This window comes from Ambystoma mexicanum, chromosome 13, assembly GCF_040938575.1.
Source record: "Ambystoma mexicanum isolate Mex_15411 chromosome 13, UKY_AmexF1_1, whole genome shotgun sequence".
NCBI lineage: Eukaryota > Metazoa > Chordata > Amphibia > Caudata > Ambystomatidae > Ambystoma > Ambystoma mexicanum.
In genome coordinates, this window is record NC_090938.1 from 506878539 (window position 1) to 506894549 (window position 16011).

The 16011-nt window shown below is 43.0% G+C and overlaps 1 protein-coding gene across 2 annotated transcripts in view; it reads left to right on the forward strand.

The window, feature by feature from the left end:
* PSME3 (proteasome activator subunit 3) overlaps positions 1 to 14834 on the forward strand; it is a 538782-nt gene extending 523948 nt beyond the window's left edge. For both annotated transcript variants that reach the window (XM_069634175.1, XM_069634174.1), the window contains exon 11: positions 12562 to 14834. In XM_069634175.1, coding sequence (XP_069490276.1) covers positions 12562 to 12642 — 81 coding nt within the window. In that variant the 3' untranslated portion in view covers positions 12643 to 14834. The remainder of the gene's footprint in view (positions 1 to 12561) is intronic.
* Positions 14835 to 16011: the final 1177 nt, after the last annotated feature.

Sequence of the window (16011 nt, forward strand, 5' to 3'; positions counted from 1 at the left end):
CCACAAGCCACAGAAGGGATACATTACTCACGTAATCGTATTTCTGATGCTTGTATCTGCTTAGATTCACATGCGACCCACCCTTCCTCCCCTCTGAGAGAAGGCGCATGATTGCTTGTAGTCTTACCTTTCTGTCTATCTGCTTGGATTATCTGTACTCGCGCTACTCCTCATGCTACCTCATGTCAGAAAAAATAGAATCTGAGGATCCTAGACGCGTGAGGGATCTTGGGTACAGTGGACGTCACACTAGGGATAGTATTACTGGCACGCCCTGTGTCGACGCCCATTTTCGAGTTTCGAAAAACAAACTGTAATACTCCGCAACTTCCACTAGATGTCGGCCTATGCACAGCATGTGAATCTAAGCAGATACAAGCATCAGAAATACGATTACGGTAAGTAATGTATCCCATATATATATTTTTTTTAGGATGATCCTTAAGGTAAAACCCACCTTTTTACCGAAAATTCTCTAAATTTCATCTCACACAGGAAATAACATTACCATCATTTTACCCTCCTCCCACCACTGGGAAAGAAGATTAGAGGCTTCAGATGCTTGACCCTAAACGTGCATTAAGTGTCTATCACTAGAATGGCAAAGATAAGACACGATGACAAATTTTCTACTCGGACCATAAATTGGGTATGGCTATTACCAAACAGACATTATCCAGATGGATAATATTAGCAATATCAGAATGCTTCAGACTGGTGGGAAAAGATCCTGCTGAAGGCCTACGGTCTCATTCTGCCAGAGGCATGGCAACTTCCTCTGCATTACAGAGGAGTCCAATAAAGGAAATGTGTGTGCCTGCCACATGGTCGTCTGTTCATACTTTCACCAGACATTAGTCTAGACTCTTCCTCACGTCAAGAGTTTATTTGATAAAGCAGTGTTCCATTCCGTGCACACACAAACCAATGAAAACTATTAAATTGTCATGAACTGACTCCCTCCTCCAAGAATACTACAAACTGCTTTAGGAGTGCATCAAAAGATCAGGAATACATGTATTCCTCATCGTCCCTCCCAACCCCTGCAGTAGAGTTTACCCTGCAATTAGTCTGCACTCTCCCAGGTGAAGTAACAGTCAGGTATGGGATATATCCTTCACCTGTAAAAATGGAACTGAAACAAAGGGTGCTGCACGCTTTACATACCTTCGGTGACATCGAGACAGAGGCCCCCGAGGGACATCGAGTCGACGGGCCTTGATGCACAGCGCCCCTTGCTGAATTTGTTTTTTGCCAAAGCAGCTATGCTGGATATTGGAAATATCAATAGATGAGGATTAAGTGGGAGGAACATCCAGTCGAAAGAACGTTACCAGGGGGTAAGTAACTTGTTCTTCTGCATCAATCGCTCTTTCAAGGTCTTAATCATTAAAATCTGCATTTGGCTTGCAGCTTGCTGGTACACAATGCACGTTTTCGCTGGCCCCTTCCTGCCTTATTGCTGGAAGGTTTGATGGCATCCTCAGGGTTCTGCTGGGACCTTGCTAACTTGATAGCATTTGCTCACCAAGAGGCAAGGCATCCTGGAACTCTTAAATCTGACCGCAATGCTACCAGGGGTCTTCTGACCCTGTCCTGGGGTTACAGTAAAGTCCAAAACGGTCACTGCACTGTTTCCCCTTTCTGGCTCAGGCGGTTTTATATTCATTCATCGGAGAAAAAGAATGCACATGTAGACAATCAAATTGGCTCACAAATGTGTACATTGGTGAGCATAAAAAGCTTGGTGATAAATTTGCACTAAACACATACAAAAGGCAGCAGACCAGTCTGTATTGGAAGGAAAACTAACATACTGTTTTTGGATCAGCACAACACTTCAAACATAATGGATTTCACTTCAACCAGACACACCCTAGCTGGCACGTTGGCTATGAAAGCGAACGTGTTAAATGTGCAGCTTCAATTCCAGTCTAACCCCTTCCCTAAGCTAAGGTTGGGTTAGTATGGGGTTAGATATTGTAGACTCCTGCATCGCCGAACAACCCTCAACACGAATGTACATTAAGGCAACTACCTTTATCCCTGGGTACTTTAGGAATAAAGTGAGTTCTACCTTTTTGGATCACATCGACACCTTGCCAGATTATCCCAGCTAATGTAGTCCATATTAATGCTCACTACTTCACTTGTAACTCTGGCAGACCCTCCTGTCTGCCTGCAACCTGGGCTCCACTCGGCAACAGCCCCTCTTTCCAGCTGACCGCATTCCAGGACATTGAACTCTGTCGTGCTGCCAGCTACACAGATATCGTCAGCTTGTAGCATTCAAGGCCTTGTTCTCTCGATTGTGCTTGGAGCAACACACCGAATGAGAGAGCCCCCATTTTTCTCACTCAATGCAAACTGTGGTGGCAAAAGCTTAACACTCACCTTCTCCAAGGCCCTCGGAGCTCTTGTTCTGGTAAGCCCCAGATCTTTCAAAATTCGGCAACCAAAAACCCCCATGTTTAGCTAGAAGTGAGTTTGTTAAAGCTCAGCCCTGTTTTAAAATTTCAGCCGGCCAAATACCAGCTGCAAATCTAGTCAAAAACCCAGCCAGAAAAAGCCCATAGAACCCCCCCCCCCCCCCCCCCGCTTGCCTCTCACATCCAATTATATCCCCTGGCCAGAATCCAACCAAACCTGGCATCACACATGGTTTCTGAACATCTTTTCCGTCCTATTTGGTAATGTCAGCTGTTACCAGCCTTCCCCTTTCATGAAGTAATTTCAAACTTATCACATGTCTGAACATTTGAGAAACTTCAGTACCTCCTAGCACCCAGTATGCCCCCTTTTGGTTTGGCAAGCTGCATTACTGCTTGTTCATTGCTCTGATTGAAATGCCACACCATTTCTTCATCTTCCGTACTGCATGAACAATGACCTTGTTCAGTTCCCAAGGCATCATTTTGTTACACTGCGCAGCTCTCCTTGCAAACGGAGCTGTTGCTCTTTCAAATTTTGCTTTATTTCCTGAAACTACTTCACAGCAATGCTTTTTGTTTGTACACCTACTGCAGTGTCAGCATTATCACTCTGTGGCCTACAAATCTAGCCCACACATCACTAGATTAGCAGTTAGTACCCCACAAATTGCCACTTTTCAGTTCCTATTGCTACATGTTAGTATCCATGTATTACACCACATGCTGTGTGCAGCAATGTTGGCTTGCTTTTAGTATTGTTAATGCCCACCGCCTATAACAGTCCCTTCAGTACTTTATCCTCCGTACCCCATTTAGTTCAAATATCCATCACACACATGCTACCATGCTAGTACCTGCTCACAATACCCATGCAGTCTCTGCCTGAGCCTAACTAAACTGCTGGAAGCACCAAACCCACAGCATGTAAACCTACAGATTCTCTGTCCAATGGCATCTGGTGTTGAAAGTCTGTTTTAAGATACCATAATACTTTACACAGCCCCTATACCCAGTGGCATGCATTGGGGTTTAAATTTGGCCACCTTACCAGACCAAAGATGGTAGAGCTTAATTTATTTATAGAGCTCACCTAACACTGTTATCTGGGTGCTTATACTTGACCAAAAGTTACAAAGACAGAAAGAAATAGCAGTTGACTTGTGTTACATATCAAGTCCACAAGCGCCTGGTTCAAGAGTCCGCTCTTCGGTCATCTAGGCCCTAGTGGCTGGTACTCTACCCCCTTGTAGCTGGAGGACTAAGTAGGACCTTGCTACAGTAACTGTCTCAAGAAAACTGCTTGCATTAGACCTAACGGGGTAGGCATGGATTTCCTAAGCATTGTGCTCATGTGTTCAGATGTTCTTGCCATTTTTAAGTTTGTACAGTGTAAGAATTTTCATTCCACCTGCACGGATCTCTTTACAGTGAGTATTTATTTGATAAACTGTTGTAGTGTAAAGTGACACCTGGTCCTGAAAAGCCTTAACACGATAGTGGAGTTTGAGGGTCAAAACAGACTGCACTGTTAGCACTAAGATTCCAGTGCATTTTGGGGGGCAAGAAAATGCTAAAAAGGCTAAATATGCTGTGCGATGGTCCCACCCCTCTCCTGGGAACTTCAACCCATAAGAAAAAAAAGGTGTACAGTAGTTTCTGTTGCAGTTAACATGTTTGTTTCCCTGTATGTTGTCCTAGTTTGCATTCAGAACTTCGTCCCTGCTCTCTTGACAGCCAGTCAGGTAGCCAAAAAGTATTCAATTTTAGTGCTGTTTTCAATATGAGCTGGTGAGCCGAGGTGGAGAGCCAGTCTGCAGCAGTTAGCAGCCTATCCACATCGTTGTGCAGGAAGTACCTATATTTGCACCAACACACCGCGGAGCGGTGAGCGGAGCTGGTGAGCCAGTCTGCAGCAGTTAGCATCCTATCCAGATCGTTGTGCAGGAAGTACCCATATTTGCACCAACACACCGCAGAGCTGGTGAGCCGAGGTGGAGAGCCAGTCTGCAGCAGTCCGCTGCAGACGCGGAGCCAGAGCTGCATGTGCGACCGTTAAAAGTAACATCAAAGCCAGCACGAGTAATGGCCCTAGGAAAAAGGGAGAGGAGCAAGTCTGATACTGGGTCTGTCCCAAGACCCCAACAAACATCTATAGATGTGACCAAACACTCGAACCCGATAAGCTCTGGTCCCTGGGCTGGTGCGGCAAAAGAAATGCATGAACAGGTGCAAAATCATGGACTCTTTAAGGAAAGTGTTACCCAACCTGAGCCACGAGAAACCACGTCTGTGCCAGCGTTCCAATCTGCAACAGAGGATCCTGTGGCCCCGGTGAGCGTGAGGAGACGGGTCTGCCTTCCTCAACCCCCGCCTACCTAGACCCCTGCTGCTGGTTGTAGTCCGCCATCCACTGGAAGGGTGAGTGGAGTTCGAGCGAGCGCGGTTGCAGGACGGTGACCGCTGGGCTCCAAGCGGAATCCCAGCGGTGGGGGCGAGTGCACAGGAAATACCGAAGTGGATCAGTGAAACGAGGAACAAGAACAAGAGTAAGACACGATCCCGCCAGCGATGCCAGACAGAAATATTGAAGTCCCGCCCGGGTACCGACCACAGAGGAACCAGAGGGGGCAGAAAAAGCGGGCAAAATCCCAGAAAACTCCCGACCACAGAGGCTGGAGAACAAAATAGAAAAGGACACAAACAACAATTCCAGACAATATATCAGAAGAAACAGAAACCATGCAAAAACAAAATCCAAATGAAAGCAATGGTACACGAAAACTGAGACCAATGTGACAACCCGTCGGGGCAGGGGAAACGTCTAATAAATGGGAAACGACTATCAAATGATCCCAAGACCATCATAGAGATCAGTGAGAGGGACACGGACAGCGAAAAGGATGCTGATTCTGATGAGGTGGACACCGACATTGAAAGTAAAACGGCAGGTGAGCCGGACGATTCAAATAAGCAGACGGACGGAGAACACATGAAGACAGTTTTCATAGAGCAAAAAAAAGAAATAAAACAAATGGCGGCTAAACCAACGAAACAAGGGACAACAAAAAAATCTGAGGTATGAGAGCATCTAACAAACTGCCAACGACAGAACAGAAGGAAAAAAGGCAAGCAAAAGACTGGGCCAAACGTCAAAAGGGCTGCCAAACCTGTTGCTGTCGTGCCGCTTAAAAGCATTTTTCACACAACATAAAAGAAAGCAAACCACAGAAGTATCGACGCAGAGATGCTATAAGTGGTACTAGAAACTCCACCTGCCCAGAAGCAGAAGAAAATGGAACTGGCTTGCACATTAAAAGACAAACGAGAGGTTGAAGATCTCAAACCCCAAGGAAAGATAAATACCAGCAATAAAGAAGTGAGTAAAAACAAAGATCCGAAGGAGGCAGGGAAAAAGTGTACTAACAAAGTAGACACAAGGGGTGATCTCAGATTTAAAGCATACATTGCGCAAACCCATCAACTAAAAGGGGTTTTTGGCGAATTTAGTAGAAACAGAAGGGGAATGGTGGACGGGCTAAACCAGGAGACAGAGCAGGCCGAGCAAACTACCTTGGAGGCAAAACAACGGGCCAATATACAGGCCGAAGGAGAGCATCTGGCCTGGACCAAAAAATGGACGAGACAAAAACCAATTGGGACAATCTGCGCATGAACAAAGGGCCATCTGGGGGCCTAGCACCAACAGATCGAGATCAAAGACCATCATCGGAATGTTCATTTATGGATTCTCCAGCCGCTATTAAGTATCACCGAAGAACAGACGGCTAAGTGACATTGCAGCATCCATGCAAAAAGAATCACCAAATAAGTAACCAGACATGATAGCAATCATGTCCGCCATGACTATTCTAGCACCGGTCTGTACATTGTACGAAGTCATGAAAGGGGAGGTTCAAGATAACACCGCAATTCTAACACACATGATAGCAAAAATGTTGCATGTGGAAAGCTACATAACAGCGGTTGAAGACAGAGCAAGTAATTTGCAAACCAATTGGGAAAGGAAAATTGAATCCTTGGAAAGAAAGCTCGAAATCATGGAAGCAGTAAATGGAAAACTAACACCATCAACGTCCATTCTGAAGCCAAAAGTTCAAGATGCGCAGACTCAGTCAAAGGGCAATGAAAAAATCATGTCAACACCTTTAGCTGAGAAAAGTGAAGATCAATTTTCAAATCAATGAAAGGACCAGCAAACGAAAACACTTCAGATGGAGGCAAGCAGTAAGCCAAAGAAAGATCCAAAGACGATTTTCGAGCCACTTGTAAAAATGCACAATCCTACGGGGCCTCAAAGAATGGAGAAACAAGATGAGCCCAGCAAACGGCTTGCAGAAAACGGCATAAATAGATCGCCTAGAACTGCGCAGGACTTTTTGAGCAATTCTGACCTAATGATCTAGAAAATGATCTGAGTGAGGGGAAAGGAGGGTGACTGAGAGAAATAGAAGCAGTAAGCACACCAACTATATAAAAGGTCCAAATGTCTCAGGGAAAGCTGTCGAAGAGGCACATCACCATAATGACCGTAGCAGTACAACTTTGCCGGAGAAAAGCGACTCCCAATATAAAACCACATAGTGAGGAGGCCAACAAGGTGAAAAGCAAAGAAATCAGTTCTAGATGGGGTCCACGGAAGCATCGATCAGAGGACGCTGAAAAGCAAATCACAAGATGAGATACGAGTATTCAAGTTAGAACAAATGGGAATAGATTTCATAATACTAAATTGATCAACAGTACTGCAAATAACAAAGAATATATGAACGCTGAAAAAAATCAGAACTGAGGACTTCAAATTAGTGGAACCCTACCAAAGTGAAAAGAGGGCCAAAGCATATCTTCACTTAAAATCTGCTGGAATCAAATACATCGATCAGCGCGCATATGAAGAAATTGAACAAATGGGCTTTTGTTTGACTGAAATAAAGATGAGGGGAAGAACTGATCAAGAGAAAGACAGGAGTAAATACCGAAAGCATTACAAATCCAAAACTGAGGAGCTGTACCGTCAATCGCTGGAAAAATTCCCAGGATAAAACAAGAACCCCGGAGGGGAAACCACTATATCCGTGGCAACGGAAAATGGCATAGCGACACAATTGGGAGAGATGAACAGAAATACAATCTACGACAGACAATAAAGTATCCTGATCATGGACACAACGCAGTAAGAAGTCAAAGAGAAGAGCACCAAGAGCCGCGGAGGACATAAGGGGCTGGCTCAAAATCCGAAGATGAACCATCCAACTAAAATGAGTCAACTGAATATAAAGGCCCATGGAAGTGGCTGACATCAACCTGGAACAAAAACAGTGCTAAACGACCAGGGTCAGCCTGCATCCACGCCAATGAAACAAATGGGAGCGGAGCGACCCGAAAACGAAAAATATAGTTTGGGATCTTGGAATACGAGAGGCCATGTTCACCTAACTACAGTCAGAGACGTAAATCTGGGGCTCTGACCTAGTCTGCCTGCAAGAAACTTGGTTGTTGGACCAACCCACACTCGACGGCTATACCGTGGAAATATCGCCAGCAGTGAAAGGCCATCTGGTCTCCTAACTGCAATTAAAACAGGCTTGGGCCTAACGGAACCAAGAAAGTGGAAAGAGGCATACGAAATGCTTGTTCTGACATGGTTACATTCTAATGTGAAGAAGCAGAACTACCGCCCAAATTGTCTAGCAATAATAAATTGCTATTGGAAGCCTCAACACATGTCCACAAAAACCTTTTGCACCAATATGGGCGCCACGATTGATCAGCTGTATGAAGAATTGGACAAAATTGAAATCATCATATGTGGAGACTTCAATGGCAAATGCGAAGAGACAGCGGGGGCGAATTTGGGTGATGTCCAGCGGCCTGGGGGAACGGAATCAGCGATAGAGCGAGGAAAGGCATGGTCCGAAGTTATTAGATCGAGAAATATACAAAACATAGCCTTGCTGTTTCCAGAGCAAGGAAATACCCCGACTTGGGAACGTAATTCCTCGAAAGCAACACTAGATTATATATTCAGCTCCAATGGTCTCCCACCAAATATTACCTTCAAGGTGCAAAAAACGCAACACAGTGACCATAACTTATTGATCTGTACATGGCAAGGTAGAAGGCCGGAAAAAAGGACGTATGAAATGGTCACGGAAACAAACATCCAACAAACACGACTCCGGATAACAGAAGAGGACATTCAGAAAATCAAACTGTCGTGAGATCAAAGAGTTGCCAGAAATTCGGCAAACAAAATCGACGAGAGACCGGACTATTTGCCTTTATTACTGGCATACCAAATGCAAGGGACAAGAAAAAACAAATCAGACCACGCAACGCACGCCTATGATAAAGCAGTGATCGACAAAAAGAAAATAGGGAGAAGACTGAGAAGAATAGCCAAGAAAACAAACGCCCAGGAAGATTGGGAGGAGTGGCAACTGGAAGTGAAAGTACAACAGCTGGCAAAAACACCATAGAGCAGCACAATACCAAAATGACGCTGATATGATGAGAAAAATACAAACAAAAAAATCAAGTGAATTTTGGGCACTAATAAAAACTATGAATCGTACATAAAGTACAACGCAGTGCAATGCCGTCTCAGAAGCCAGGTGGATAAACTATCGACGGAATTCGATGGCCCGAACTCTGACATGGTCGGGACAAAGCAAGCGTCAAACACAACTTGGGTGGACGTATCAAACCCTGCTGACATTGAAACGACAATCGGGAATTTGAAAACCTCCAGAGCTCTGGGTCCGGATGGACTGACGGACGGGGGATCTTAAACGGTTTCCAAAAGAATGGTTGGAAGTGATTAGCATGATCTTTGCAGAATGTGGCAAGAAAAAACGGATTCCGGAAACGTGGCAGAAAGCAGTCGTAGTCCCAGTCTACAAAAAAGGATGCCGAAAAGAACCCGATTGCCTTACAGGACATAATAGGGAAAATTTATGCAACCCACTTGCTTGACCATTTTAGAACCTGGGGGAAAAAAATGGCCCTTCAAAAAAAAATCTCCAAACGGGGTTTGGAAAAAAACGCCATTACAGCGATCAACATGTTAATAAACATTCTGAAAGCTAAAGTAAAGGTAGGAGTGCCAAAGGTGTATCTGGCTTTCGTGGACCTTTCGAAAGCTTTTGACAGGATCGACCGGAACAAATTGTGGTCGAAACCACATAGCTGGAACTATCCAAAAAAAGGTGCTCGAACCGATAAAAGCCCTACACTCTGACGAAAATCAGAGTCAAGCTATAAACCATCAGGGCACCCCATCAGAGGAGATCACGGTGGATAGAGTAGTCAAGCAGGGATGTTCCCTTGGCCCCGGCCTTATTCGTTGCGTTCCTAGGAGATTACCAGCACTCAGAAAGAAAAATAAGGGCCTTCCCTCCAAAAATTGGTAAAACGGAGATACCAAGACTCTTGTATGCCGATGACGTTATTCTGATAGACCAGACTATCAAACCTGGGGAAATATATTGAGGAGAACCAGCTTGAGATAAACAAAACTAAAACCAAAATTCTGGCAATCGAGAAAGTACCAACTAAACCAAAGAAACAGAACTGGTTTCTTGAGCACCAAAATTGAAATCGTAAATACATCCAATATCTTGGAGTTCAGATTGACAGCTCAGGAACTGACAAGTCAATGCAAGATCTACTTTGGCAGAAAGCCAAACGCCTAACTTCTCAAACAAGAGCAGTAGATAACAAGTTTGGGAAGTTTTCACTAATTCCGGCGATAAACTTTTACAAGACAAAAGTAGTCCCATCTCTGGTATATGGAATGGAAGCCTCTCTATACATCACATGTCTGCTCTGGAACAAATTGGAGGGACACGTTTGGAAGGCAGTGTTAAGCCTCCCAAAGTCGACCTCCATGCTGGCCATCAGGCCAGAACTGGGCTTAGTGTCACTAGCGTCTATGGTCAACCAAAGTGCCATGAGACTATACAGGAAAATAATCATGGCTGACACACTACGCACGTATAACATCATTAAGGAAGAAATTGAAATAGGAAAATGCGAAGCCCTAAAAAAAATGGGTAAAAAACAGAAAAGATGACCTATCTCAAATAGCCTGCACAGAAAAAGAGCTAAAGGAAAATCCTGATCGCATCAAATGAAAAAAAGGGGGATTTGGATTGGATCCTGACAATTGAGAAAGCGGTGGGGAATAAACTTCTAACGCATCTGTCACTGACTCTCAATAAGCTGAAAAAAACCACAAAACTACTGTGCGAAATTCCCGGACAAAAGATTGAGAAATCTGTTCATGAAAGCTAGATTAAACCTACTACTAACTCGAGATTACATCTATTCGAGGATCCGCGAGTGACCAGAGATGTCGCCTATGTAAAAAGGAACCAGTGGTAGAAACCCTGAAACATCTGGTGATGGACTGTCCACAAACTAAACAAAACAGAAGCACATACCTCCTACCGCTGATAACAAATCCATGGATGATACAACCAGACGACCTGTGGAACAGATTGATCACTGGCGAAACGACTAGATGGACGGTGGCGATGGTTAAACTAATTGAACTGGCGTTCAAACAGATAAACCAGCCACAAATGGCAAGTACAGCCCAGACAAACTGAGCCATCAAAGTGAGCAGGATGAAGGGGCAATCCTCGGCACCTTTTTATGATAAGCCAGAGATTCGACAGTGGTCTGGATTTGAAGTGAAAAGAGAAGTTTTGTAAAAGCGGGTTGCAACCTTGATAAAACTCAGGCTAAACTGAGTAGAAATCAATAAATAAAAATATGACCCATGTTTGCAGTATGCATGGTTTGCAACAGGAATGACTGCTGTCCAACTATTATGGCCTCAAGATCTGTGTGCAAAGTCGTTAACGTTTAAATTTCCCTGAACACTTTTGTTAAAGTAATGTGGTGATTGTGATGGTCAAATTGTCTTGTGCAAGTGTAGTCCTTGTATATTAAGTTTCATGTCCAAACAAATGTTTTTTGACTTGTGTACAACCTTGTTGACCTGTGCATACCTGACATTAAGCAATTCAATGTTTTAACTTGTACAGGTCTGGAGCAATGCCAGGTCAATAGCTTAAGTTTGAGACATACCTCTTTAGTTGCTGGCTCTTAAACGGGGTCTTAAACACTCGTGGACAAAACAAGACTCTTGTAAGTGCCCAGATGCCTTTGGGCTCGGTGCGCTATACATATAAACCAAAAACAAATTCCCTCATTTAAGAGTAGGCCAAGAGGAATTGCCGAAACAAAAACCTGCTAATTGCTTCAGATGTACAGTGAAAGCTACATTCTTGGTGTTGTGTAGAATAGTTGTTTTTTTGGGTGGTAATTTGATGCTACATATATTACAAGTTTAACAAGGCCAAATGTTTCCATTGGGCAAAAAGCTAATATTTGGCAAAAAGCAAATGTGTTTTATTTCTAAGTGGAAAGTAACAAAGCTACAATGCTTAGGGAACACACATGAAATACATGTGTAAGAAATGAATATCAAAATATGAATGCTGAACTAGGATTTAAGCCACACAGACTTGGCATTCAAGGTTTTAGTTTATGCAGTGCCAGACACTGGTGACCAATGTGTGAATAGCAGGGATGTAGAATTTCAGACTACATTTTCTAGATCCTGTCTTTCAAACAAAACCACCTACCGAGCATATTAATTTATTTAAAAGTATCTGCTACTTAAAGCTTTTTTTTCTTTTTTAGTGAAGATCCACATTTCAACATGCCTTCCAACTAACGTTTGACCAACAATACCCACTACTTTTATTGCCGAACTAATACTTTGTAACCTTCATTGAACCTTTGTGGTTAAACCTTTTTCTGCCAAACACCCCCGCCCTCTACCCCAACACTTGGGTTTTTGGAAGGGGGACTACTGAGCCCATCTAATCACTTTAATATTTTGTGGATGGTTATTCCTCTATACAGATTAATAAATCAAATGATCTTGAACTTTAAATTCTCAATATTTAAACTCTGCAAGTATTAGGGTGTTCTAGCTTTCTAGTAACAAATATGTAACTGTACTGCATATTGTAGCACTGTTTCAGCCAGTCTGTTTTTTTCTGTAACCATTGTGATGCTTTTTTTATGATCGTAGGTTACTTTACATGACATGATCCTTAAGAACATTGAGAAGATCAAACGGCCCAGGAGTAGTAATGCTGATGCCCTGTATTAAAGTGCATCAGCACTTTGATCTTAGAGGACTGTCTGTTCGACTGAAGACCGTCATTGCCTTGGTTCCTTGCACGACATTGACTATCAAGAAGCAAAACTGGCTGGAAATATTGAGCACACTGTTTTTAAGTTAAAATGTAAACAAAGCTTCCATTAGTCTGTGTTTAATTTTATTCAGGCCTCAGGAATTTTACCCTTTTTTTTTTCCCTTTCTCCATCATGGTTTTATTTTCAAAGCCAAGGCACTTAATGTGAAAGTAGGATGTTTGCACGCTGTTGGAGTGTTGGGATAGGATAAGAAATGTACAGACATTTGTGAAGAACACGATTCATTGCGATAACTGCAGTGTCTTGGTGTGAAAAGTAAGGAATCCTGGTCACCTGGTTCAAACTAGTGTGGTACAATACATGAATAGTGGAATGTTCGGAGGGGTTGCATTAAAAATTACTCTTGCTGGTTTGTGGCTGCTCTTTCAGTCCTTGTTACTAGATCTTTCAAACCCATCAGTCTACGAAACTTCATTGGAGCTCACATTTCCTTCCAAATGGTCGTGCATAGCTCATGCTTCGGAATGTTCCAATAGGTTTCCAGTGTTTGTGATTTTGTAGTATTGTATGGAGGTACTGACACCTGGTTTAAAATGGGGTAAAAAAAATGATATCCACCTGATGGGGTATCACTGCTGGCAATCTGTCGGAGAACACTGAAGTGAAAATAACAATGTAATTCAGTAGAAACTTTGTGAAAGTAGCATTATTGAGAATGTTGCATCAAAGGAATGTTGGCAAACCAATCTTATCTAGGGAGCCATAGCAAACCTTTCCTACTAATTGGTGCGAGTGCTTTTCAATCTCAATGGTCCTCTGGATTTGCTATGGCGAAGTGCTGCTTATTTGGTATTGCGTGTATTTGTTGCTGGTGGTTTAAGTTTTGTTTCCCCTTGGGGAAATAGTATGTGTCCAGCTAAGCCTTTCTGGAGTCCTTCTGAGCAAGTTGAGAACATGAGTGTTCAAGTTCACTAATTTCTAGAACTGGCCGTATTTGTCACTGATTGAGGCAATTTTCCAGACTGTTGGTGTTCTGGTAATTTAGAGCTATGGAAAAGGGGCACAACTCAATTTAGTCTTTCCTGTAATTGATTTGTACAGTGGATCTAGTTTCAGATCAGTAGTGGTACATGCCATGGTTCTTTTTTCAATTCGTTGGCTTGATCCGTTACATTTCTTGATACCTTTTACCCGTAAGATTGGCAGTTTTCAGTCATCCTTGCATTTTGCGAATAACCAAACGTACAATGTTAACATTGCACGCCACTGTTTGGGTACTTTCCTGCTATGGGAATGTTACTCCATCCAGTGTTGAAAAATGTGTCCTTTGAAAATTCATCAGTTAGTCCAAAAAGCCTGGGTTCTTGGGATGGCTGCTTTCTAGACTATTCCCCTCTTTATTTGTGATTTCTATTTTGTCTTGGGTTAGACAGCAGCTAGTTCTCCACAAATCCTGCTGGTGGGGATCAAAGTAAAGGGGTTACTATAAGCAAAAGGCAACTATGCTTTGTACACTTGCAATGGCACACATGATAACCTTGTGAAGGATCTGTGAACCATATCCTATGTTGGCTCCGCTTGGGGGAGAGTATAGGATGTGGTGATAACAAATGTTTTGTATAATGGAGAAATTGTGAAGAGCTAAAACTGCTCTTATGTTTTAAGCTTGAACCATGAAATGTGATTGAGAAGCTATATTTCACTTTATACAGTGTTAATGTCGAACCTTCATGCCTACTTTGCAATGCAGTCTGTTTTTGTAATATCTATTATGTTCTAGAGCAAGTGAACTACTGCTAAAAGTACAAAACATCCCCACTTAGAAATCTGCAAAACTGGCAATTACACTGTTACCCTTTCCTGCCATGTTGCTGCTCTTGGCAGTATTCCGAATGTTGGCTGTCCTGCTCACATCGGGTTTTCAGAGCACTAATTTGAATAAGGGGGGAGGATTGCCTACATTTTCTTTGAAGTTTGTAACGTTAAGACCACAACAAAATTAATTTGGTCACATATCCCAAACTATTGATTGGTTGTTGTCCAGCCTTATTTTTTGTACATTTTATTTTGGTATTCATTGTTGGATGTTCTGTAAAAGAACGTGTGTACAATTTTAAAATGTCAATATTAAAAATGTCAATTGAATGCTTTAGTTTCTTTCCTGGGACATTCATGTAGCATACCCTCCTCATTGACTGATCTGCATACGTTTTGTCTGAGAGCAGTGGGGGTGGGGGGCACTTGCTTCTGTTAAATATTTAGGAAAGTTTCTGTAATTAAGCAATCAAATATGCAGTCTGACCAACTTGCTGAAAAATGGGCCCCCCAACATTTGCAAATGCTATGTTGCTTGGTTTTGGGAGATCTTTACACAGTCTGAGGGGTGAGAAATAATCTGTCCTAAGGTAAAGATGTTCCGTCCAAAAGATGGGCCAATGGCTTCATGGGTAGCTATGGAGGAGCAGTCTTCCTTCAATGAATGGTGGGAATGAGTTGTGGGAAGAAAAAGGCAACCCTTATCAATTCAACATTAGTCCATCAGAATCCATTATGCCAATTCATAGTCACTGTGCTATACAAAGTTACTAGAAATGTACAATATAGCTTGCTGTGCTTAACATGTATTATAAAGTATAGCGGAGTAGAGTAATTTTATTACATTACAATCTGTAGTAAATCTGGCATAAATGCTAAGTCTTTGTAAAACATTAACGGCACAAGAAAAATGTTGAAGTTGAGCGAAGTATCCTTTTTAGTTGTACTATGAGCTGTATTGTTGGCCCAGTAATGCCTATGGCGGCCTGCTTCTGAGTCCATAGGCCTGCTGTGGTCATGGGTAAAATCCATGTACGCACTAAATCTATTCCCATAGGTTCCGAGAAAGACGTAACCCTAGAGACCACTGCTTGAAGAGCTCCAGTCCCAGCCTATAAGAAAAGGAAGTGGAGCAGGATTCTGCCAATGCAAGTCGGTGGCTAACCGCAGGAGAGGCGAGCCTGCACAACCTCCACTATTCCAGGACCCAGTGAACCACTGAAGAGATTACAAAGAATTTTCAGGACCTGGGGCAGGTACTTATGAGACTGTTGCTCATGATTTAGATCGGAAGAGGAGCAAGAACTGGTAAAGTACAGGGCAGCTTTTACAGGCTTGGAGATGGGATCAGTTGTTCACAGCCGTGGACCCAGCGGCGGCCCAGACAGAATAAAACCACCTAGATACCCAGGAAAAGTCACAAGTAAAGCAGTGGTGAGACACCAGGAGAACTTAGGAACCACATAATGAAGAACCTGGCGGCTCAAGAGGCAAAACTGGGAAGGGA